The following is a 25,512-nucleotide window of genomic DNA, read 5'->3' as shown; positions in this document are numbered from 1 at the left end:
TATTGTACGTGGGAGGTCGTGTCGCACAAATCTGATTGAATTTTTGAAGACGTGACCAAAATGGTCGTTGAGGGCAGAGATGTAGATGTTGTCGACATGAATTTCAGTAAGGCATTCCACAAGGTTCTGCATGGTAGGCTGCTCTGGAAGGTTAGATCGCATGGGATCCAAGGAAAGATAGCTGAATGAATACCAAATTGGCTTCATGGAAGGAAGCAGTGGGTGATGGTGGTAGGTTGCTTCTTGGACTGGAGGCCTGTGATTACTGGTGTGCCTCAGGGTTCGGTGTTGGGCCCATTACTGTTTGTCATCTACATCCATGATTTGGATGAGAACATCCAAGGCAAGATTAGCAAGTTTGCTGATGATACAAAAGTGGGTGGTTTGCAGATAGTAAAAATGGTTGTGAAAGATTGCAGCAGGATCTTGATCGATTGACCAGGTGGCCTGAGGAATGGTTGATGGAATTTAATGCAGAGAAATGTGAGGTGTTGCATTTTGGGACATCTAACAAGGGCAGGACTTACATAATGAATGGTAAGCCTCTGGGGAGTGTTGTACAGCAGAGGGATCGAGAAGTGCCGGTGCATGGTTCCTTGAAGGTCGAGTCGTAGGTAGATAAGGTGGCCAAAAAGGCTTTTGGCACATTGGCCTTCATAGTGCGTATAGAAGTTGGGAGGTCATGTTGCAGTTGTATAAGACGTTGGCAAGACTGCATTTAGAGTATTGTGTTCAGTTCTGGGCACCATGTTATAGGAAAGATATTCTCATGCTTGAAAGGGTTCAGAGAAGATTTATGAGGATGTTGCCAGGACTACAGGGTCTGAGCTATAGGGAGAGGTTGAGTCAGCTGGGTCTCTATTCCTTGGAACACAGGAGGATGAGGGGTGATCTTATAGAGGTGTATAAAATCATGAGGAATAAATTGGGTAGATGCAGAGCCTATTGTCCAGACTAGACAAATCGAGGACCAGAGGACATAGGTTCAAGGTGAAAAGATTTAATAGGAATCTGAGGGGTAACGTTTTTGCACAAAAGGTGGTGAGTGTGTGGAACAAGCTGCCAGAGGTAGTTAAGGCAAGGACTATCCCAACATTTAAGAAACAGTTGGACAGGTACATGGATAGGACATGTTTGGAGGGATATGGACCAAACGCAGGCAGGTGGGACTAGTGTAGCTGGGACATGTTGGTGGGTGTGGGTACGTTGGGCCGAAGGGCCTGTTTCCACACTTTATCACTCTCTCTCTATGACTGTATAACTTCCAAAAGTCTGAAAATCTGATAATGCAGCAACTCCAGCTAAACTCCTAAATTTGCTGGATTATCAGTTTATTGTAAACCCTCCTTACTACGGACTTCTTTATAATAGATTTCAGTTACAGCGGATGGACCTACTGACCTTCAGCCCCGGCTCATACTGCCTCCCCAGCCTCTTCTGAGTCAAAGCTACCGCCACCACGAAGCCTGATGCCACCGCCACTATCGACAATCCTTACCTGAACTCCGGCCACCCGCGGGCCACGACCAATGGCTCTGCCTATCCTCGCCTCTCCCCCGGCTGCTGTCCTGTCCTCGGGTTTTCTCTCCAGGGCCATCAACTCTCCTAGATTCCAAGCCCAGTCCCAGGCCGAGAGTCCGGAGAAGTGTCTCTACCCGAAATGTCACTTAATCACGTTCCCCAGAGATGCTGCCTGACCTGCTAAGTTACTCCAACACTTTGTGTCCTTTTGTGTATTAACCAGCATTTGCAGTTCTTTGTTCTACTACTTATACAATGATACTCTATTACTTGATTTATCCCCTACTCTGTTATCGCGTCAATCAGCAAAAACAGACACCATTTCTCTCTCTCCCCCCCCCCCCCCCCTCGATGATCTGTTATAAGAAGGGTTAAACTCTCCCAGGGATAGTTTAGTATCCATTATACTTACAATTTTATCACTAATGTGCTTTAATTTCTTGATGATGCAGGAGTCCGATATTCAAAAATCAAACGATTATGAAGCCACAATTTATTGAAAGACTATATTTTACAAAATATGGTTAAAAAAGACTTCACCTTTAAATAAATAAATGTCATTTTTCCTGAACAGTATTGAACATTGACGATTACATTGTAAAATGCTAAATACACGTAGCCAGAAATTCAAACTTCCTTCTGAACTACATCTAATTACAAGTTCAATGCCATGAAGGAATTTCTTTGGGGTGGAAGATTGCAACCTTCACGTGGTCCGCCATGTTTCGACTAATGCAATCAACTCGACGTGCACAAACAGAAGATCAAATAGAACAAGTTGTCCAACAACTTTAGGCTGTGCACGCCACACGAAAGAAGAAGAAGAAGAAGAAGAAGAAGTAGAAGTAGAAGTAGAAGAAGAAGAAGAAGAAGAAGAAGAAGAAGAAGGAATTTCTTTAATCAGAGGGTGGTGAATCTGGAATTCAGTGCCACAGATGGCTGTGCAGGCCAAGTCATTGGGTATTTTTAAAGTGAACATTGACAGGTTCTTGATTAGTACGGGGTCAAAGATTATGGCGAGAAGGCAGGAGAATAGGGTAGAGGGAAAGATAGATCCGCCATGATGGAATGTTGGAGTATTCGATGGGCCAAAAAGCCTAATTCTGCTCCAATGACTCATGAACATTCTTGACACTTGGGGTAGAAATAATCTTCTCTGCAACAGCGTGTGTGTTCAATATTGATTTCCATATTTTACTTGCTTCTCTAACCATATTAAAAAAACTGCTGTGTGAAAGCAGAGGATAAATATCCTAAAGATGCAGAACCTAAACTGCAGAGCTCTGTTGCCCTCACTTCGACATCCTGGTTCGACAAGGTTCATAACTTTTTTAAAGGGTGAATCATTATTGTATGAAAAAGTTCTGATTTAAGACAATGGTTATGTTTTTGTTTGAGTCCTTAATCAGAGCTTCCTCAGATGTTTCACATATAGAATGACACACATTGCCCAGGCAAGGTTAAGGGAGCATTTGTTATTAAACACAGTCACCTGCTTCCAAACTACAAATGCTCAGCATTGATCACAAAGTCCTGCAAAATAAAATTGTCTTTCACTGTCAAAACCATCTTTCACTGTCAAAAGCACAATTCACAGGGGAAAATGGTATTGGTAAAAAAAACATGCAAATTAGCTGAATTTTTCAAATGTACATAGACAGAGGTTTTAACCAAACACTCCAAGTATTTCACGAAGTAGAAGTTAACCATGATCATTATATTTCTTAGTTCATATTTAAAAAACATGTTAATGGAGAGTTATAGTGAAGTTAAAACTGGAAATGCAAAAAACTGCAAAAAGGAATGATGAACATATTTCATTCCCACCTTCTTTGCGTTTAGTTTTTGATTTTTAGTTTTTTGATTTACCAACCAGTTTTGCAAAGAAAACATCACATAGGTGCTTCTTGAGACTGCTGACGTTGAGAATGGGCTTGGCTACTCAGCAATCTTTGCTGTTCTTGTAGAAACTGGATGACTTCTGGGCTTCTCAATAATGACTACAAGTACAAAAAACGCAATAAAGATTAACAAAATAACGTCACAATATAAGTTTCTCTATAATCACACAATAACATTCTACCCCTGATTCCATTAATCTCAAGAAAGTATCTAGGGAGGGGGTAGTTTAAATGGGAAGGGATAAGTTGTGGAGGGAGCAGTCTCTGCAGAGATGGGAAGATGTGATTTGTGGTGGGATCACTTTGGAAGTGATGGAAATTGTGTTTTAATTATATTGGTATATATCTGGAGAACTGGAGAAGCAAGTGGATGACCTCCGGTTCGTCCGAGAAACGGAGTCGTTCCTCGACAAGTCCTACAGTACGATTGTTACACCTAAGGTACTGGAAGAGAGAAGGTGGGAGACAGTGAGAACGGGAGGGAAGCATGGAATGCCAACGTCCCCGGGGGTTGTACCTCTTGTGAACAGGTTCACCCACTTAGAAGCTGTCGGGACAGAAGAGGTGTTTACACTGGGCGGCGGACTGGCTTGTGATGCGAATAGGGCTGTTGAGCCAAAACCAAAAAGGCCTAAGGCAGGCAACGCCATTGTAGTAGGAGACTCCATTGTGAGAGGTACGGACAGGGGTTTCTGCGGCAACAGACGGGATGCGAGGATGGTGTGCTGCCTTCCTGGTGCCAGGATCCAGGATGTCACGGACAGAGTGCAGAAAATCCTCAAGGGCGAAGGTGAACATCCGGAAGTGGTAGTGCATGTCGGCACAAACGATGTCGGAAAGAAGGGAATGAATATTCTGCAGCGTGACTTTAGAGAGCTCGGAAAAATGCTGAAAAGCAGGACCTCTAGGGTTGTTATCTCCGGTTTGCTTCCAGTTCCTCGTGCTGGCGAGAGCAGGAACAGGGAGATACGGGACCTGAACGTGTGGCTGAGGAACTGGTGCACGGGGCAGGGATTTAGATTCTTAGATCACTGGGATCTGTTTTGGGGTAAGGGGGAACTGTACAAAAGGGACGGATTGCATCTTAACAGGTGTGGGACCAGCATTCTGGCAGGCAGGTTTGCCACTGCTACACGGGTGGTTTTAAACTGAATAAGGGGGGTGGGGTGTTGAATGGGCTAGTGGAGGATGGAGTTAAAGGGAAAGGGTTTCTTAAATGTGTGAGCGTAGAGACAGAGGGGTGTAAAATGAGGGTAGAAGCAATAGGTAGCAAGGTGAAAAGTAAAAGTGGCAGGCCGGAAAATCCAGGGCAAAAATCAAAAAGGGCCACTTTTCAACAAAATTGTATAAGGGGTAAGAGTGTTGTAAAAACAAGCCTGAAGGCTTTGTGTCTCAATGCAAGGAGCATTTGTAATAAGGTGGATGAGTTGAATGTGCAGATAGCTATTAATGACTATGATATAGTTGGGATCACGGAGACATGGCTCCAGGGTGACCAAGGCTGGGAGCTGAACATCGAGGGATATTCAATATTCAGGAGGGATAGAGAGAAAGGAAAAGGAGGTGGGGTAGCGTTGCTGATTAGAGAGGAGATTAACGCAATGGAAAGGAAGGACATTAGTTTGCAGGATGTGGAATCGGTATGGGTAGAGCTGCGAAACACTAAGGGGCAGAAAACGCTGGTGGGTGTTGTGTACAGGCCACCTAACAGTAGTAGTGAAGTTGGAGATGGTATCAAACAGGAAATTAGAAATGCGTGCGACAAAGGCAAAACCGTTATAATGGGTGACTTCAATCTACATATAGATTGGGTGAATCAAATTGGCAGAGGTGCTGAGGAAGAGGATTTTTTGGAATGTATGCGGGATAGTTATCTAAATCAACATGTAGAGGAACCAACGAGAGAGCAGGCTATTTTAGACTGGGTATTGAGTAATGAGGAAGGGTTAGTTAGCAGTCTTGTTGTACGTGCCCCCTTGGGCAAGAGTGACCATAATATGGTTGAGTTCTTCATTAGGATGGAGAGTGACATTGTTAATTCAGAAACAATGGTTCTGAACTTAAAGAAAGGTAACTTTGAGGGTATGAGACGTGAATTGGCCAAGATTGACTGGCAATTAATTCTAAAAGGGTTGACGGTGGATATGCAATGGAAGACATTTAAAGACTGCATGGATGAACTACAAAAATTGTTCATCCCAGTTTGGCAAAAGAATAAATCAGGGAAGGTAGTGCATCCGTGGATAACAAGGGAAATCAGGGATAGTATCAAAGCGAAGGATGATGCGTACAAATTAGCCAGAAAAAGCAGCATACTGGAGGACTGGGAGAAATTCAGAGACCAGCAGAGGAGGACAAAGGGCTTAATTAGGAAAGGAAAAATAGATTATGAAAGAAAACTGGCAGGGAACATAAAAACTGACTGCAAAAGTTTTTATAGATATGTGAAAAGAAAGAGATTAGTTAAAACAAATGTAGGTCCCTTGCAGTCAGAAACGGGTGAGTTGATCATGGGGAACAAGGATATGGCGGACCAATTGAATAACTACTTTGGTTCCGTCTTCACTAAGGAAGACATAAATAATCTGCCGGAAATAGCAGGGGACCGCGGGTCAAAGGAGTTGGAGGAATTGAGTGAAATCCAGGTTAGCCGGGAAGTGGTGTTGGGTAAATTGAATGGATTAAAGGCCGATAAATCCCCAGGGCCAGATAGGCTGCATCCCAGAGTACTTAAGGAAGTAGCTCCAGAAATAGTGGATGCATTAGTAATAATCTTTCAAAACTCTTTAGATTCTGGAGTAGTTCCTGAGGATTGGCGGGTAGCAAACGTAACCCCACTTTTTAAGAAGGGAGGGAGAGAGAAAACGGGGAATTACAGACCAGTTAGTCTAACATCGGTAGTGGGGAAACTGCTAGTCAGTTATTAAAGATGGGATAGCAGCACATTTGGAAAATGGTGAAATCATTGGACAAAGTCAGCATGGATTTACAAAAGGTAAATCATGTCTGACGAATCTTATAGAATTTTTCGAGGATGTAACTAGTAGCGTGGATAGGGGAGAACCAGTGGATGTGGTGTATCTGGACTTCCAGAAGGCTTTCGACAAGGTCCCACATAAGAGATTAGTTTACAAACTTAAAGCACACGGCATTGAGGGTTCAGTATTGATGTGGATAGAGAACTGGCTGGCAAACAGGAAGCAAAGAGTAGGAGTAAACGGGTCCTTTTCACAATGGCAGGCAGTGACTAGTGGGGTACCGCAAGGCTCAGTGCTGGGACCCCAGCTATTTACAATATATATTAATGATCTGGATGAGGGAATTGAAGGCAATATCTCCAAGTTTGCGGATGACACTAAGCTGGGGGGCAGTGTTAGCTGTGAGGAGGATGCTAGGAGACTGCAAGGTGACTTGGATAGGCTGGGTGAGTGGGCAAATGTTTGGCAGATGCAGTATAATGTGGATAAATGTGAGGTTATCCATTTTGGTGGCAAAAACAGGAAAACAGACTATTATCTAAATGGTGGCCGACTAGGAAAAGGGGAGATGCAGCGAGACCTGGGTGTCATGGTACACCAGTCATTGAAAGTGGGCATGCAGGTGCAGCAGGCAGTGAAGAAAGCGAATGGTATGTTAGCTTTCATAGCAAAAGGATTTGAGTATAGGAGCAGGGAGGTTCTACTGCAGTTGTACAGGGTCTTGGTGAGACCACACCTGGAGTATTGCGTACAGTTTTGGTCTCCAAATCTGAGGAAGGACATTATTGCCATAGAGGGAGTGCAGAGAAGGTTCACCAGACTGATTCCTGGGATGTCAGGACTGTCTTATGAAGAAAGACTGGATAGACTTGGTTTATACGCTCTAGAATTTAGGAGATTGAGAGGGGATCTTATAGAAACTTACAAAATTCTTAAGGGGTTGGACAGGCTAGATGCAGGAAGATTGCTCCCGATGTTGGGGAAGTCCAGGACAAGGGGTCACAGCTTAAGGATAAGGGGGAAATCCTTTAAAACCGAGATGAGAAGAACTTTTTTCACACAGAGAGTGGTGAATCTCTGGAATTCCCTGCCACAGAGGGCTGTCGAGGCCAGTTCATTGGCTATATTTAAGAGGGAGTTAGATGTGGCCCTGGTGGCTAAGGGGATCAGAGGGTATGGAGAGAAGGCAGGTACGGGATACTGAGTTGGATGATCAGCCATGATCATATTGAATGGCGGTGCAGGCTCGAAGGGCCGAATGGCCTACTCCTGCACCTAATTTCTATGTTTCTATATCGGCTAAGTCTGCAATTAAAATGGGCTAGGGACCACTTTTATAAAGTGACTGCACGTATACTCAAACATTAATCAAATGTTTCTGTAGATCTGCTAAAGTTAGAATATAGAATATGTTAAACATTCAGTTTCCTGTCAGATCCTTGACACTCCAATTCCATTTTGGATTTGATTAATTGATTGAAAGATTCAGCGTGGAAACAAGCCCTTTGGCCCACGAGTCCGCACAGATCATCGATCACACTAGTTCTATACAGGTGCACAACCTTTTATCCAAAAGCCTTGGGACCAGACACTTCTCGGATTTCAGAATTTTTCGGATTTCCGAATGGAAGATTTTTAGCGTAGATTAGGTAGGTAGCGCGGGTGGCTTGAAAAGTCTGGAGCGGCTGCCTCCTCCCCGGAGACCGGGGAATCATTGTAAATCATTGCTTAAATGTTAGTCAGTTAGTCTGGAGGGATTTTATGTGGTGGGGGGGGTGAAGGGGGAAACTTTAATTCTTAGTCCCCTGCCTGGTCGGAGAGGCGGGGAGCAGGAAATGCCTTACCGGGTCGCCGTGCAGTAAGCTCCGAAGCGCTGTGGCCGCCGACTCCCAACATCGCGGAGCTGGGGGCTGCGGGCGTCCGACCGCGGGCGGCGCCGGTTGGAGCTCCGACCCCGGCAACTCTACCCCTGGCTGCGCAGCGCTCCAAATCCAGCGCCGCCCGCCCGCAGCCCCGCGATGTTGGGAGTCGGCGGCGTCGCAGCGCTGGGATACCAGCGGGGAGTGGGCAATGCCTTACCGGGTCGCCGTGCGGTAAACTCCGGAGCGCTGTGGCCGCCGACACACAACATCGCGGAGCTGGGGCTGCGGGCGTCCGGCTGCGGGCCGTGCTGGATTTGGAGCGCCGCGCAGCCAGGGGTAGAGTTGCTGGGGTCGGAGCTACAACCGGCGCCGCCCGCGGCCGGACGCCCGCAGCCCCAGCTCCGCGATGTTGGGAGTCGGCGGCCACAGCGCTCCGGAGCTTACTGCACGGCGACCCGGTAAGGCATTGCCCGCTCCCCGCCTCTCCGACCAGGTAGGGGACTAAGAATTAAAGTTTCCCCCTTCACCCCCCCCCCCCCCCTTCACATAAAAGCCCTCCAAACTAACTGACTAACATTTAAGCAATGATTTACAGATGTTTAAGTGTCTCCCCGGTCTCCGGGGAGGCAGCCGCCACAGTAGTACAGACCTGGGTTGACCGTGGGTCGTTTCGGGTCAAGTTTGGCGCCAAACGCGAGCTTTGGTGTGCAGACGATATCCTGGAAAAATTGTCCAGTTTTCGGAGCTTTTCGGTTTCCGGAACTCCGGATAAAAGGTTGTGCACCTGTATTATCCATCTTTCTCATCCACTCCCGACACACTAGGAGCAATTTGCAAAGGTCAATTAAACTACAAACCCATACGTCTATGAGGTGGAAGAAACCGGAGCACCCAGAGGTCTCAGGGAGAACAGGCAAACTCCACACACGGAAAGCACACAAGGTTAGGATTGAATCTAGACCTTTTGTGGTAGCTGTGCTGCCATTTTTTGTGAAGACTAACTTTCAACTTGAATATTTGGCAATGCTAACAATGAACAAAATTACAATGAATATTCCACTGGTTTAGGTTGACTCCAATTCAAACTGGAATGGAAAGTAATTCATATAGCAAATCAAAAACAAAAAAAACATCAGATGCTGAAAATCTGAAACAGAAAATTCTGGAAGCAGTCACAGCCAAAATTCTTATGAAGGGTGTCAGATCCGAAACTATAATTGTTTCTCAAAGACTGCCTGACCCGCTGAGAATTTCTAGCATTTGCTGTTTTAATTATGTTGGTTTATGTTGGCTGCATTTGGATTTGATGAGTTTATGACAGACTTGATGGTGCTTGCATGACAATAATTATGTTAAAAGAACAATATTTCCCTTCTTGAAATAAATTATCAAATAATTCCGTCATTCCCAGAAACTGGCAGAAAACACACGGAATTACAGGTTTGTCGGAGGCAGCAATACAACGTATAATTACGAGATGGGGCTAGCGCACATTAAGGAAACACGATTAGCTCCAAGTGCTCGCATGCGAGTGAAAGTCAGTCACAGAAAAACTCACCAATCTCTTTTGATTTAAAACCTGCTCGAGAAGACTTGCTTTACGGCTTGCTTGGTGCACGACCATGCAGCTCAGGCGCTGTTTGGTGACAGACGTGGGTCTTTCATCTGTGTCATCCTACAGAGCAAAAAGAAGCAAGTAACACTTTCACTAAGCCATACCCTATGCAAAAATGCTTTATCATTTAATGTTTTTGGAATGTAGCATTGTCAACAGGCATGTTTGCACACTGCTTGATCCCTGAATTAGTCTGAAAAGGATCAGATAATCTATTTCGAAGCAGTGATAATCAAGAAAGGAATGGAGGGATATGGATCATGTGCAGGCAGATAAGAGTTGTTGGTATCATGTTCAGCCGAAGGGCCTGTTCTTGTGCTGCACTGTTCTATGTTCTATATTGTATTAGCTACATAAAATAACTCCACTGATCTTCAAACCGGTGATTTTTACGACTCTCTGCTTATCCTTGATAGATAAATCAACTTTCTGATATTTAGCATTTATAAACAAAGAATGGTCTTCAAAGCTAATTGAGCAGCCAGATTGAGTTATTCATTTAAACACAATGTTCTTGCTTGAAGTTGCTTCATGCATTATCGACAGCGATAACATTCAACAGTACAGCACAGAAACAGGCCAGAAATGCTACAAAGAACATAATTATCTGCTTGCATAGAATACTTCCCTGCTTATCCATGTGTCTATCCAAATGTTTTAAATGCTACCAACGTATCTGTTTCCATCACCACATCTGGCAGCTTGTTCGAGGCACCCACCAGCCTCTGCATAAAAATACGCAAATATCGCAAATATGCCTTGCAAATCTCCTTTAAACTTTGCACCTCTCACCTTAAACAAGCATCAATAGCTTTGTTTCTTTGAGGGAATCTATGAAATATAAGGAGTGAACATTGAGTTCTTCATAACTAACTAAACTCTGCTTTCCTGCTTTTTGTGTGGACGTAAAAAAAATGACCATGGAAGATGCTAGATTAGTGGAAAGTGGCATCACAAAAGAGTCATAGGGTCATACAGCATGGAAACAGACAATTGGGAAACTGACCAACATGCACCATCTAAAGTAGTCCCAACTGTCTGAGTTTGGCCCATATCCCTCTAAACCTATCCTATCCATGTACCTGTCTACATGTTTCTGAAACCTTGCGAAATTCTCAAGTTTCAATTATGTAAACCATCAGAATAATGGCTGATAATTACTGAGAACATTCGGTAACTCAATGATAAATGCATCACACAATGATTAATTACACAAGAAATTGCAGATGCTGGAATCTTGAGCAAAACACAAAGTGCTGGAGGATCTCAGCGGGTCAGGCAACATTTGTGGAGGGAATAAACAGGTCAAGTCAAAACCCTTCCTCAGACTAAGGGAGGGGAAGAGCTGAAAAAGAGAGGTGGGATGTATTTAATTCCTCTCATCCGATGCCCGTTTGTCTATTTTTCACCTCTAACCTTTGTCACTTATTCCACCCATCTGCCAATCAATCCCATTCATCTATCACTTTCTAGACTTTGCCCCACCCTCACCTCTTTTTTCTCGAGATCTAAAGAAGGGTCCCAACCTAAAACGTCGTCTGACCATTCCTTCCACAGATGCTGCCTGGCCTGCTAAGTTACTCCAACATTTTATGTTTTGGTCTTCTTCCACGTTGCAACTTGAGATTCTGTGACACCAAGCTCTGCATTCGGCAGCAAATAACGTGCCAGCAATCCAAAATCTCAAAAGGGCCCAAAGAACTGCATTGTAGCAGAAACAACTTTTCTACAGAGCACCAAAGGTAGGAAATTAACACCAAATACAACAAAGACACATAACACAAAGTACTGGAGGAATTCAGGGAGTCAGATAGCACCATTGGAGGGGGACAACGTTTTGAGTTGTCCTGTCCCGAAATGTTGCCTGTCAGTTTGAAGAGGGTTGCCTGTCCATTTCCTACCACAGATGTTGCCTGGCTCGCTGATTTCATGCAACACTTTATGTTTTTCTGCTCAAGATTCTAGCATCTGCAATTCCATATGTCTCCAATGTCCCGTGACATCAAATATCTTAACATCATGACACAAAGTACAGGAGTAATGCAGTGAGTCAGGCAGCATCTGTGGAGGGGACGAGACAGGTGATGTTTCGGATCGGGGCTCTTCTTTGGGCTAAGGCTTCTTGGGACTAAGGCTAAGACCTCATTGGACTAAGACCTTCAGACTAAGTCTGGAGAAGGTTCCCGATTTAAAAAAAATTGTCTGTTCATTCTCTCCCCACAGATGCTGCCTGACCCACTGAGTTCCTCAGAGACACTCAGGGTCCAGTGTCTGTATTTCCTCGCGACTCCACAGATCCAATGGAACTGAGTGCAGTGAAGGAGGGTCCTCACATCGCTCTTGTTGGTGCCGGACATGGCCTGCACGTTCTTCTTCCTCTTGTACTTGTCCTTGTATGTCTTGTTGCGGTGTTTCTTGCACATCCATGGCTTCCTGGGTTTGGCCACCTGGGTGGTGGTCTCCGTGCACCCCTCGTACACACACTTCCTGGGCACCCTCTCGCTCTCTCCGCTCTCATCCTCGTCCTCTTCGTCGTCCTCCTCCTCATCGTCGTCCTCCTCATCATCATCGTCGTCCTCCTCCTCCTCCTCTCCCGGGCTCTCCCTGCTCTCAGGCGTCTCTCGGGTTCCCTCTCCCTCACCATTAGCAGGGGCTTCGCCACTGGGCACAGCCATGATGGCCGTGCTCGGGGGGCAGGGCGCAAGGGTGGAGGGTGGCGGACTTGGCCGGACACTGCTCATCGCTGGGACCTGGGCAACAAGCCCCGGGCGACGGGCCTTGGGCTACAGCCCTTGGGAACCGTGCCCCGCCGACCTGGTCCTTGGCAATGGCGCTTGGATACCGCCGGCCAAAGATCTTTGCCGCCGGCCCCCTGACAACCGGCCGGGAATCTCACGCGATTTCAGACGCTCGCCTCCTCCATCGGTAGCTCCGCCCCCGCCGAGCATGCGCAGAGGGCAGTACGCGGGAGGATTGCGTCATTCTTTTCTCCTATCGAGCATGCGCAGAGAACAATGTGCAGGGGAAGAGGAGCATGTGATCTCTTCTCCATCTTGGTGATGGAGGCCGGGGCAGAAGACCAACAATTAGCTTAACTCTCACACCGTCTTCAACAAACCTAGCATCTGACCACAGATACATAAAGAGATAGAGATAACTATATAGTGTGGACGTGGAGGTAAATATCTAGAGATAGAAATAGAGATTAATATAAAAGTAGTATGGATGCTGCCTCACCCACTGAGTTTCTCCAGCATCTTGTCTACCATGGATATGGAAATGATATAGATATAAAGAAATAGAGATTAAAGTATGAATAAAGTGAAAAATGTAAAGACGTAAATATAATTATACTATATAAAGAAATAGGAGTAAATATAAAGAGATAGAGATGAAGAGATGCATAAGACAAAGAGATGTATTGAGATAGATGATATACAGCTAAATATAACTTTCCAAACCTATTGTGCTACGCCAAAACAATTTCATTTTGGTACGACATTAAAATGCTCTTGAGAGAGATAAATGTTGGTAAGGGAGTTAAGTGTGTTTGGTTGTCTTATGTACTACTAACAAATGCTTGCCACAGCTTAACAGGCCTACAAATGCAATAGACAAATAATTTATAATACAATAAATTAACAATCACAATACTAGGTAGCCATAAGTGTACAACCAAATGTACAACCAAAGTCTGTAGTGCAACCAAAGACAGTCCGTAAAAGATCAATTGCTGAAGTTAGGATTGTGCAGTGTTCAAGAGCCTGATGGTTGCTGGGAAGCTTTTCTTGAATGAGCAAAACTCAAATTTAAGAAAACTTGTCCTTTTACAAGGCCAGAAGCAAAAGGGTCAGATGCTGTTCACTATCTCAGTATACATGACAATTGCAAAGATGTGCAGGTTTGTAGGTCATTTAGCCCCTATAAGTTGCACCTAGTGTGTAGAAGAGAGTGGTTGAGTGTAGGATAACATGGAACTAGTTTGAACGGGTGGTGTTCAGCATGGCCTCGATGGGCCAAGAGCCCGTTTCTATGCTCTCGAATTTAACAATAACAGCATTGCACAGTTTTGCTTCACAGCACTGGAAACCCAGGTTCAATCCTGATCTTTGGGTGCTGTCTGTGCAGTTTAAACATTCTCCCTGTGACCGTGTGGCTTTCCTCCCACAAAGGTGTACAGATTTTCAAGTTAATTAGGTTCTAAATTGCCCCTGGTGTACAAGAAGCATGTGGAAGTCAGATAACATAACTGGTGTCAACTAGCTGATAACCAATGGTCAGTCAGCATGGTCCTTTTCCATGTTGTATCTAAACTAAAACCAATCGGATTGCATTTCACTTGTTTAAAACATCTTGACCAAAATAACCAGGATCATAAAGGCAAGTTTAAAACGCTTTATTGGTTGTCCCAAAGCAGAGCCTAATATACATTCATTTCTATTATCTAAGTAATTTCTGCTAAAAATGTTAGAAATGATTTGCATTTAAATTACTATCCATGAAAAATTCATTCACTGAAAATGTTAAATTAAGTTAACTTCATGGAGTGCTTAAATAAAAATTAATACTGTAGATAAAATTGCACGTTAAAATAATTTACAAGTCACAATCCAAGAGCAGCCGAGAGCCACAGGAAGTTGTCCAGCAGCAGTCTAAAGTGTTAATGTTGCCATGAATATTTCAGTCTTTGGTAGTTTCCATGCTCCATTTTCATCCTTCAATTGCACTTGAAAATTCTAGAGGTAAAGTTGCTGGGGGTTCAATGAGGGAAATTCCAAGGTACCTGAAGAGAGAAGTGGTACATTTATATTTTTTAAAAAATATATTGCAGACTTCATACCCAATTAAAAACCCAAAACTTACTTTGAGCTCTTGTACTTTTCTTTAATCGCTTGCTGTGGGTGAAACCTTGCTTGAAGGAATGTTCTGTGCAAGTCACTCAGACAAGGTAGAATATCAAGCAAAGAGTAGCCAGTGAATGCAGCAAGAGATTCTGGCTGTCAAAATAAAAATTACACTAAGTAGTTTAGTGATCTAGATTTGTCTAAAGTTTCAAATGTTGTGCAAAACTGCATCCAAATCTTAAATGCTGGAGTAACTCTAGGTCAGGTAGCATATATGGAGGGAATGGATAGGCAATGTTGTGGGTGAACACCCTTCTTCAGACTCCCCTAAACTACTCCAGCATTGTGCCTGCAGTTCCTTTTTATTACATCCCAAATGCTGCACATTGAAATCTTAAACTGTAAAAGGTTAGTGAAATATTCTAATGGGCCTGATGGTCTGCATCCCAGGGTACTTAAGGAAGTGGCTCCAGAAATCGTGGACGCATTAGTGATAATTTTCCAATGATCTATAGATTCAGGATCAGTTCATGTGGATTGGAGGGTAGCTAATGTTATTCCACTTTTTAAGAAAGGCGGGAGAGAAAACAGAAAATTATAGACCAGTTAGCCCGACATCGGTGGTGGGGAAGATGCTGGAGTCAATTATAAAAGATTAAATAGCAGCACATTTGAATAGCAGTAACAGGATGGGTCCGAGTCAGCATGGATTTACAAAGGGATCTTCTGGAATTTTTTGAGGATGTAACTAGGAAAATGGACAAGGGAGAGCCAGTGGATGTAGTGCACCTGGACGTTCAGAAAGCATTTGATAAGGTCCCACATAGGAGATTAGTGGACAAAATTAGGGCACATGGTATTGGGGATAGAGTGCTGACATGGATAGAAAATTGGTTGGCAGACAGGAAACAAAGAGTAGGGATTAACGGCTCTCTTTCAGAATGGCAGGCAGGGATTAGTGGGGTAGTGCAAAGCTCTGTGCTGGGACCGCAGCTATTTACAATATACATTGGGATTCAATGGGATTCAAAGTAGCATTAGTAAATTTGCAGATGTCACAAACCTGGGTGGCAGTGTGAACTGTGAGGAGGATTCTATGAGAATGCAGGGCGACTTGGACAGGATGGGTGAGTGAGCAGATGCAGTTTAATGTGGATAAAAGTGAGGTTATCTACTTTGGCGGCAAAAACAGGAAGGCACATTATCTAAATGGTGTCAAGTTGGGAAAAGGAGTACAACAGAATCTGGGGGGCCTGGTTCATCAGTCAATGAAAGTAAGCATGCAGGTACAACAGGCAGTGAAGAAAGCAAATTGCATGTTGGCCTTCATAACAAGAGGATTTGAGTATCGGAGCTGTGTTGGGCCCTAATGAGACCACACCTGGAGTAGGGTGCAGTTTTGGTCCCCTAATTTGAGGAAGGACATTCTTACTAGGGAGTGCAGCGTAGGTTTACAAGGTTAATTCCCAGGATGGCAGACTGTCATATGCTGAGAGAATGGAGCAGCTGGGTTGTGTACTCTGGAGTTTAGAAGGATGAGAGGGTATCTTATTGAAACATACAATTAAGGGTTTGGACATGCTAGAGGCAGGAAACATGTTCCCAATGTTGTGAGAGTCCAGAACCAGGGGCCACAGTTTAAGAATAACAGGGAAGCCATTTAGAACGGAGAAGAGGAAACACTTCTTCATACAGTTGTGAGTCTGTGGAATTCTCTGCCTCAGAGGATGGTGGAGGCTGGTTCTCTGGATACTTTCAAGAGAGAGAGAGCTAGATAGGGCTCTTAAAGATAGCAGAGTCAGGGGATATGGGGAGAAGACAGGGTCGGGGTACTGATTAGGGATGATCAGCCAGGATCACAGTGAATGACAATGCTGGCTCGAAGGGCTGAATGGCCTACTCCTGCACCTATGGTCTAATGGTTAGTATAGGCTTGGTAGACTGAATGGCCAGTTTCAATGCTACATAATTTCATAAAAGATACACCCCAAATAGAGCCAGAATTGAACAGTGTCAAGTGATTATTTATTTTCAGTTTTAGAGATACAGTATTGAAACGGGCACCTTTGGCCCACATGACTCCATGCCAACCATTAATTACCTATTCACACTAGTTCTATGTTATCCCACTTTCACATCTACTCTCTACACACTAGAGGCAATTTACTGAGGCCGATTAACCAACAAACCTGCACTTTAGGATGTGGTGAAAAGAGCATCCAGGGAAAGCCCATATGGTCACAGGGAATGCATGCAAACCAGAGAGGTCAGGACTAATCGCAGATCTTTGGTGCTATGAGGAAATGACTATCAGCTATGACACTGTGCTGCCCCATTGTTCATTATAGGATAGATTGTCATGAGCTGGTCTTGCCCTCCATATTGGGCAGACATCCAACAGAGGTTACTAATTTAATTATTTTTAGGCAAAATCCACTGAACTCAAGTGATCACACCAACCTAGGTCCACGCCTTTCAAATTAAGCAGCTCAATTTAGTACACAGATAAGCATACACATCTAAAAAGTTTGATTGGGCTGTTAGTTTTAGTGATCCGGCATGGCCCACTAGTTCTTTCCTACATGCTAGGGACAATTTACAGAGACCAATTAACCGACAAACCCACACGTCTTTGGGATGTGGGATGGAATCAGAGAACCTGCAAGAAACTCATGCAGTCACGAGGAGAACGTACAAACAGCACAAGGTTGGATCAAACCCGGGCCTCTGGCATTGTTAGGCAGCAAGTCTGCCACTGTGCTTATTGTTCTGGTAATTTTGTTGTACTTTGGTCAATAGCATAATACTTGCCCAAAAAGCTTTATTGAGCGTATAGTTTGCCAAGCAGTAAGCAGCTGCTGCTGTCAGAGAGGGCATGTACTTGAGACACACATCTGCTTCTGGTAAACTCAGTTCAGCGATATACTGTAGATTGAAAAAACATTGTTAGCTAGTTGACTAATTTGACATTAAAGTCTTGATCTCTGGTAATATACTTCAAGTTAGATCATGTTGTGATAGTGCCTGCCACAACCATCTTCTTTGGTAGCTAATTCCATATACATACCATTCTTTGCAAAGAAATAATTGTCCCCCAGGTTCCTATCAAATTTCCCTGCTTACCTTAAACCTATGTCCTCTTGTTCTTGATTCCCCTACTATGGGTAAAAGACTCCATGTATTCATCCTATTCCCCTCATTATCTTGGACACCTATAAGATCTCCCCCTCCTGTGTTCCAAGGAATAAAACCTGCTCCACCTCTCCCGATAGCCCAGGCCCTCGAGTCCTGGCAATGTCTTAAATCTTCTCTGCACTATTTCCACTATTGCACAACTTTCTTATAACAGGGAAACCAAAATTAAACACAATACTTCAAATGTGGTCTCAATGTTTTGTGCGACTATAACATGACCTCCCAACTTTTATACTCTGAATGAAGGGCAATGTGCCTGAAAGCCTTCTTCACTGCCATATGTGACGCCACTGAAGGAAATATGTACCTGCACTCCTAGATCCCTCTGCTGTATAACACTCCCCGAGCCCTGCCATTCACTGTGAAGTTCCTGCCCTCGGGAATGCAAAAATGATTCCATATAAACCTGCATCTGCAAAGTCCTGGCTTAACTCAGCAGGTCAGCCAACATTCTGGAGCATATGGATAGGTGACATTTTATGTTAGGACCCTTCTTAAGACTGGTTGCAGCGAGAGAAAGCTGGGAAAGAGGTGGCTAGGACAATGCCAGGCAAGTGAAAGGTGAAAGGGTTCAACAGATGAGTGGACCAAAGATTCTAGATGAAAAGACAAAAGGGCAAGATAAGGAGAGAAGAGTGAAGTAAAGCTGGAAGAAATGTAGGTGGAAGGGGACGAGGAGGATTAGCCAAAGCTTGCATTAGCCAAGCAAAATTATTTGAAGTACTCAATTGTCACAACCAATAACATTATGGAATTTTCAAACTGCACCTTCATTCACTATACTTATATCTTGTATGGCAATTGTAAAAAAGATCATTACCATATGTGGAAAAACTATTTGGCATTGCATGGTTTTCGAGAGGCATGTGGCTACACAAGGAATAGAAGGATAAGGATCATGTTATATATTTTCACCATATTTTGTTGTGCTGCAGCAGTAAGAAGTGCATTGCTCAATCTGGGACACATAATAAAACACTCTTGACGTACAGGCAGATGAGATTAGTTTATCTTGGCATCATATGCAGCATGGATATTGTGGGCCAAGGGGCCTGTTCCTGTGCTGTCCTATTTTACTACATACTTCGTATTGTGGACCATGAATTGACTCAACGGCGCTCCTTACATATGGTATAATGATTTTACGTTGGTAGTTTAATAATCAAGGAACAAACTGGATTAGTCAAAGTAGAACCCATTGCCTTAAATGTGATTTTTAATAAGACCCAATCTGCAACTAGTGCGCCATAACCTGCCTAATTATTATTTTTTGCCGTTGAGATGCAAAGTATTCAGAAGCTGACAACTATTGAACAAATTATAGGTGGCTTGTGATTTCAGTTAATTGGTTGATTCTGATTACCATTTGGCACAATTACTTCTGTTTCCATATATAATTTTAACTGTCCACCATTAAATTAAATCCAAAGTGTCATGACCTGAACTGTCATCAGTCTGTTCCCTCCCCAGTTTCTCCATTGATGTTGTGCTCAAGTTTTAGCATCTGTTCTTATGTATGTCTCCAAAGGAAATCGCTACCAGTTTCAACTATTAAATATGGGTTATAAAAAACATAAAAAATAAAATAAATAAATTTAAAAAAAAATAAGAGCTGGAGTAAATCAGCCGATCTGGCAGCATCTCAGAAGATCATGGATAAGGTGATGTTTTGTATTGCATCTGAAGAAAGGTCCTGACTCGAAACATCACGTATCCACATTCTCCAGAGATGCTTTCTGATCCAGAGTTACTCCAGCACTGCTTTCGTAAACCAGGAAGAGCAGGAGTAACTCAGCATATATATAAAATACATATATTATCTAGGAGCATTGTGTTTAGAGGTCTGTAAAGGTGCAGCAAGTTATTTTAAAAAAAAAGTAATTGTAGACACAAGGAACTGCAGTTGCTGGTTTACCAAAAAAGCAAAATGCTGGAGTAACTCAGGTCAGGCAGTATCTTGGAGAAGACAGATAGGCGACATTTTTGGATGGAACCCTTCTTCAGACTAAATTAGATACTCATGACTTTAAAAAACAGATTTCCTTTCAATCGAAAGATCCACCTCTTAGAGAGTCAAGAGTGTTGTATTGTCATATGCTCTGAAATAGAAGAATGAAATTCTTACTTGCAGCAGCACTGCTGGATCAGTCAGCAACTCCTATCTTGCACTTCAGAAAAGAGTGCAGAGAAGATTTACAAGGATATTGCCAGGACTTGTGGGACTGAGCTTTAGGGAGAAATTGATTGGGGAGGCTAGGACTTTATCCCTTGGAGCATAGGAGGATGAAGGGTGAACTTACAGGGGTGTATAAAATCGAAAGGGGAATTAATGGGATGAATTCCTTTGCCCAGGGTAGGGGATTTAAAAACGAGAAGACATACGTTTAAGGTGAGAGGGGAAAGATTTAATATGAACCTGAGGGGCAACATTATCACTGAGGGTGGTGGGTTTATGGAATGAGCTGCCATAGGAGAGTGTTGGGGCAGGTACTATAAGAGCATTTAAAATATATTTGGACAGATACTTAGATTAGAAAGGTCTAGAGTGATATGGGCCTAACAGGGGCAAATGGGACTAGTGTCGATGAGGCATCTTGGCCTGCATGGACGAGTTGGGCCGAAGGGCCTGTTTCCATGCTGTATGGCTCTATGACATCCAAATGTTCTATGAGCACAGGAGATGTATACAAAGTACTCTAAAATCCATAATAAACAAAAAATTCCAAATATATAAAAAGACAAATAAATGGACAGATACATAGACCAGTCTTCAGCCAGTTAGCGAGTTTGTGTGTTCACAAACCAACAACACGTACCATGGCCAAACTTCCCAATTCTCCACCAATGCCTTCCTCCTTCAGGAACTGTGTCAGGAACTGGTTGACAGTGGGCACGGTCACATCAAAGCTCAACACCTTGAGGAGGAGGTGTTCCATGCGCAGAAGTTGCTTCTTTGTGTAGGTGTCGTCTGTGATGTAGACAAACTCATCGATCTCTGGGGGATAGATCTCCTCATATTTCCTAAAGATAAGATAGGTCAGGTAGCTCAAAGTTCTACACGCTAGACCATTAGAGCTTACAAATTGTGGTTTGTTTAATTTTAATTAAAAACTTACGACGCCACCAGCATGGCCGCTATCCCAACGAGCTGCAGCTTCCCTCTCAGCACTGACATGCAGGATAGGAACCTGTCCAGGTAGTTTATTGCCAGGTACAGGGTTTCAGTTTGCAGATTGTACTCCTCGCTGACTTCCACCAGCCAGTCCACAAGGATAGAACGCATGCTGGCCGTTATGTCAGGCTGCTTCCTCATGTAAGCAAACTTTGGCCTACACCTTACCTGAAAAGGTTCAGAGTTGTTTGTAAATTTGTATTTGAACATAGAACAGCACAACCCTTTGGTCCAACTCATCCATGCTGACCAAGATGTCCCATCTAAGCTAGTCTTACCTGCCTGTGTTTGGCCCATATCCTCTAAATCTTTCCTGGCCAAAGAACATCGAACAGTACAGGAACGGGCCCTTCAGTCAACAATGTCTGTGCCGAACATGATACCAAGTTAAACTGATCTCGATGAAAACACGGAGAACCGCCGTGAGGGGGGTGGGGAAGAACAATGCAGGACCCAGCATTAGGTGGGGGGGGTGGGAAGAACCTGCCATGAGGAAGGTAGGAGAACAATGGAAGACCCGGCTTGGGGGGGGACCACTGTGAGGGAGGTGGCAGGAGAACAATGGGGGACAAGGGGAAGAACAAAGGACAATGGGGACCTGGTGTGGGGGAACCGCTGGGGGAAACAAAAGGAGGAGCCGGCGTGCTTTATAACTTTGTCAGCGCCGTAGGTGGCTGCTATTTGTATACATTGGGTATGCTTAATGACAATAAAGTATTCCATTCCATATGATCATATCCTTCTATTTCCTGCATTTCCATGCATCAATCCAAAAGCCGTAAATGCCAGTATCGTATCTGCCTTCACTGCCACCTCTGGCAGTGCATTTCAGCCCCCTCACTTTATTAAAAAAATAATAATAATAAAAAAAATAAAAAGACTTGTCCTGCACATCTCCATTAAACTTTCTCCCTCTCAACTTAAAGCTATGCCCTCACCACCCGGGGGAAACGGTTCTGACCGTCTACCCCATCTATGCCCCTCAATTTTACATCGCATCGAATTAGTTTTGCCTTTCATTGTTGCTTGCTGCACCCGGCACCTCAAATGTGACTTGGAATTTGTGGGTGGCAAACAGGGAAATAGTGAAAAATGAATGTACAATAAAAAAAGGCTGTAGAGTTTCTAGACAAAGTTTGATAAAATGTTCTCCCAAGGGGAAAAGTTAACCTTGTATTGAGATTCTATGAAGGTAACATTCCCATTCAGTAAAGACTGCAGAAGTTTACCAGAATGTTGCCTGAACTAGATGGCATTAATTTCAACGATATTGGATAAACTTGGATTGCTTTCTCTAGAGCGTCAGTGGTTGAGGGTGGAACTGCAAGAAAACTAAAATTATGAGGCACAGATATGGTAGAAATGTCAAAGAAGTGGGTATAACTTCATGGTGAGAGGGGCAAAGTTTAACGGAGGTGTACAGGGAAAGTTTAAAAAATGTGTTGGGGAGGGGCTTGAACATGCTGCCAGCGGTGGTGGTGAAGGCAGTAGAGTTTAAGCTTTTAGATCGGCATATGGGTATGCAGGGAATGGATCGTGTGTAGGCAGTGGTTTTTATTTAAATGGTCATCGTGATCGGACATTGTGGGCCGAAAGGCCTGTTCCTGTGCTGCACTGTTTTATATATCACGTATAGAGGCCAATTTTACAAGTGGTGATATAGCGGGGGTAGGGTTGCAACCACGCAGAACTTACTTCGGCTTCTCGAAGATAGTGATAAATGTCTTCTGCGTACTCTCCCGCAGCGAGAAAATCAGCACGATCACCGGAATCGTCGTGAGAACGACGAGAGCGGATCGACGAATCCACGACCATTGGTGAAGCTGCAAAGAAGAAGGCGTGGGAAGCGGGTCATACAGGTAGGTTAGTGATTTTATTTCCCGAAACGGCAAGATGTTCTTCAATAGTGCTTTATTGTCATTTGTCCCGAAACGGAACAATAGAAAACAAACAACAAAAATTTGTATCGGCAATTACTTCATAGAGTTAAAAAAAAACAGCAGTATGGTGATACTGGGATTTGCAACGGGTGGCAGGCACAGCGGGCGGAGCCGCGGCCTTACAGCGACAGAGACCCGGGTTCGATCTTGACTTCGGGTGCTGTTTGTGTAGAGTCTGCACGTAGAGTCGCGTGGGTTTCCTCCCATGGGTTGTGGGTAAATTGGCCCTAGTGTGTAGATTAGAAAGTTCAATAACAGAACTGGTGTGAATGTGAGATCACTGGTCGGCTTGGTCGTTTCCACGCCACATCTCGAAAATAAAACTCTTACAATTACCTTCACTGAGATCCAGGTACAAAGAGTCGCCCCAGGGTTTAGAGATGTGCCCAACCTCCCCCAGTTTAGTTTCCAACTCGGATGTCAGGCTGTACTCTGATATTTCGACCTCATCCTGGACTTCCTCCTCCATGTAAACACTGAAGTTCGGGTTCGATACAAACGTAATCGGGCACTCCGTAAAAGCGGTGCTGCTCTTAACAGCGCTGGAGCCATGGTCCGCTGTCAATGCATTGGGTTTTGCCGGCACCTGGAGTAGCAAGTAGAGAGAAGCATTAAAGAAGCACTGTCGAAGAAAGAATGCTGGTTTACACAAAAAGACAATGTGCTGCAGTAACAACGGGCCAGGCAGCATCTCTGGGGAACATGGATGGGAGACGTTTCGGGTCTGGACTCTTCGGATTGATTACTAAGATAAAGTACAGTTTGAAGAGGGGTTCCGACTCGAAACGACACCTATTCGTGTTCTCCAGAGAACATAACGCTGTTAAAACGGAATGGTACAGCACAAGAACAGGCCCTTCGGTCAACAATGACCCCGAACATGGCGCCAAGACCATCACATCTGCCTGCACGTGATCTATATCCCTCCATATCCATGCGCCTGTCCAACAGTCTCTTAAACGCCAGTATAGTTTCTGTCTCCACCACCACCCCTGGCAGCGTTTTAGACACACTGTAAAAATAAATAATTCCCCGCACATCTAGTTCATAAATTCTGGGAGCAGAATTCTAGGCCATAATGTTCATCAAGTCTACACCATTCAATCATGGCCGATCTATCTTTCCTTCTCAACCCCATTCTCCTGCCTTCACCACATAACATTTGACACCCTTACTAATCAAGAATGTGTCAATCTCCACCGTAAAAATATCCATTGCCTTGGCCTCCACAGCCGACATGGCAGATTTAGGTAATTGAGCCCATCGAGTCTACATCATTCAATCAAGGCTGATCTACTTTCCTGTAAACCTCGCCTCTCTCATCTTAAAGTGATACCCTTTAGTCTTTGCTTTTACCCCATCTGAAAAAAATAACCGTCTCTCTGCATAAAAAAATACCCCGCAAGTTTTATAATGACCATAAATTAATTTATTATAATTCTACAATAAAATGCATCTTTAAAGTTTTAAGTCGAGGCAAAGAAGTAATAAACATGTGTATAATAGAAATTACATAGTAATATAGTAATCATTTCAACCAAATCCATGCTACCTGACAGAGTGAACGTTTCTGCTGCTCGTTTTCATTTAACACCCCCAAAACGGTTCGTTGCTTTTGAAGAACGGGGCAGTGTTGTGGGACGGAGCAAATGTTTTCCTGGTTGGCGTTGCGCTTGGCAGCGTTGTTCCTGTACATGGTTGTGACTGGTAACCTTTGCCTATTTATTTTTCTTTGTTTTCGTTTTCTCCCTTTTTGTTTTCGTCTACTGCTCCTTGTACCACTCCACACAGCTAGTGTAGGGCGCAGGTGCTGGGTGTATATATATGGGGCACCAGTCTAATTGCTGAGCCGGCGCTAAACCACTAGCTCCCGGCCCATCCTGCAGCAAATTACTTTCAATCAGCCCGCGTCTATTGAATCCCACCAATCGCCTGCCGTTACCGCATCACGTGGCCGGTAGCTCCATGGCAACGCAGGACGCCGCCGCTTTCACGTGACTTCCGCGGTCGCGGTTGCGCCTGCGTGTTACTAAGGGGACGGGAAGGCTGGGAATTGACAGCCACCTCTGGTCTAATTAATGAGAGAAAGCCGCTAATCCCCAAGTGTTGGTTCCAAATTAGGGAGATGTTATTAATGGTTCACAAAACAGAATGTGTATCTTGTGGCATAAACACCTACCTGATCAAGAATAGAATATGGCTAGGGTATTATTAACATAGAAAAATCATATTATCAGGCCACAAGCTGTCAAAGGAGGTGGACACAAAGAACTGCAGATGCTGGTTTCTAATAAAAGACACATAGTACTGGAGTAACTCATCAGGTCAGGCAGCATCCCTGAAGAACATGGATGTTTCAGGTCTGAAGAAGAGTCCCGACATGGATCACCTATCCATGATAGACTTAGACTTTAGAGATACAGCATGGAAACAAGCCCTTCAGCCCACTGAGCCTGCACTGACCAGCGATCACCTCACACACTA

General features: G+C 44.0%; 2 protein-coding genes across 2 annotated transcripts; both read right to left on the bottom strand.

Annotated features, from left to right (window-relative positions):
- Positions 1-2,976: 2,976 nt before the first annotated feature.
- Positions 2,977-12,845, bottom strand: LOC116974462 (regulatory factor X associated protein). The gene is made up of 3 exons (XM_033022917.1): positions 12,211-12,845; positions 9,821-9,937; positions 2,977-3,521 (listed from the first exon to the last, which is right to left on the bottom strand). Exons 1-3 carry the CDS (start codon positions 12,616-12,618, stop codon positions 3,414-3,416), a joined length of 633 nt encoding a protein of 210 aa, XP_032878808.1. The 5' UTR covers positions 12,619-12,845; the 3' UTR covers positions 2,977-3,413.
- Positions 12,846-14,258: 1,413 nt separating this feature from the next.
- Positions 14,259-24,896, bottom strand: ccna1 (cyclin A1). The gene is made up of 8 exons (XM_033022915.1): positions 24,581-24,896; positions 23,365-23,614; positions 22,784-22,911; positions 21,033-21,256; positions 20,733-20,937; positions 17,533-17,646; positions 14,741-14,874; positions 14,259-14,660 (listed from the first exon to the last, which is right to left on the bottom strand). Exons 1-8 carry the CDS (start codon positions 24,722-24,724, stop codon positions 14,588-14,590), a joined length of 1,272 nt encoding a protein of 423 aa, XP_032878806.1. The 5' UTR covers positions 24,725-24,896; the 3' UTR covers positions 14,259-14,587.
- Positions 24,897-25,512: the final 616 nt, after the last annotated feature.

Source organism: Amblyraja radiata, chromosome 6 (genome assembly GCF_010909765.2).
Source record: "Amblyraja radiata isolate CabotCenter1 chromosome 6, sAmbRad1.1.pri, whole genome shotgun sequence".
Lineage (NCBI taxonomy): Eukaryota > Metazoa > Chordata > Chondrichthyes > Rajiformes > Rajidae > Amblyraja > Amblyraja radiata.
This window is presented reverse-complemented; position numbering and strand designations above follow the sequence as displayed.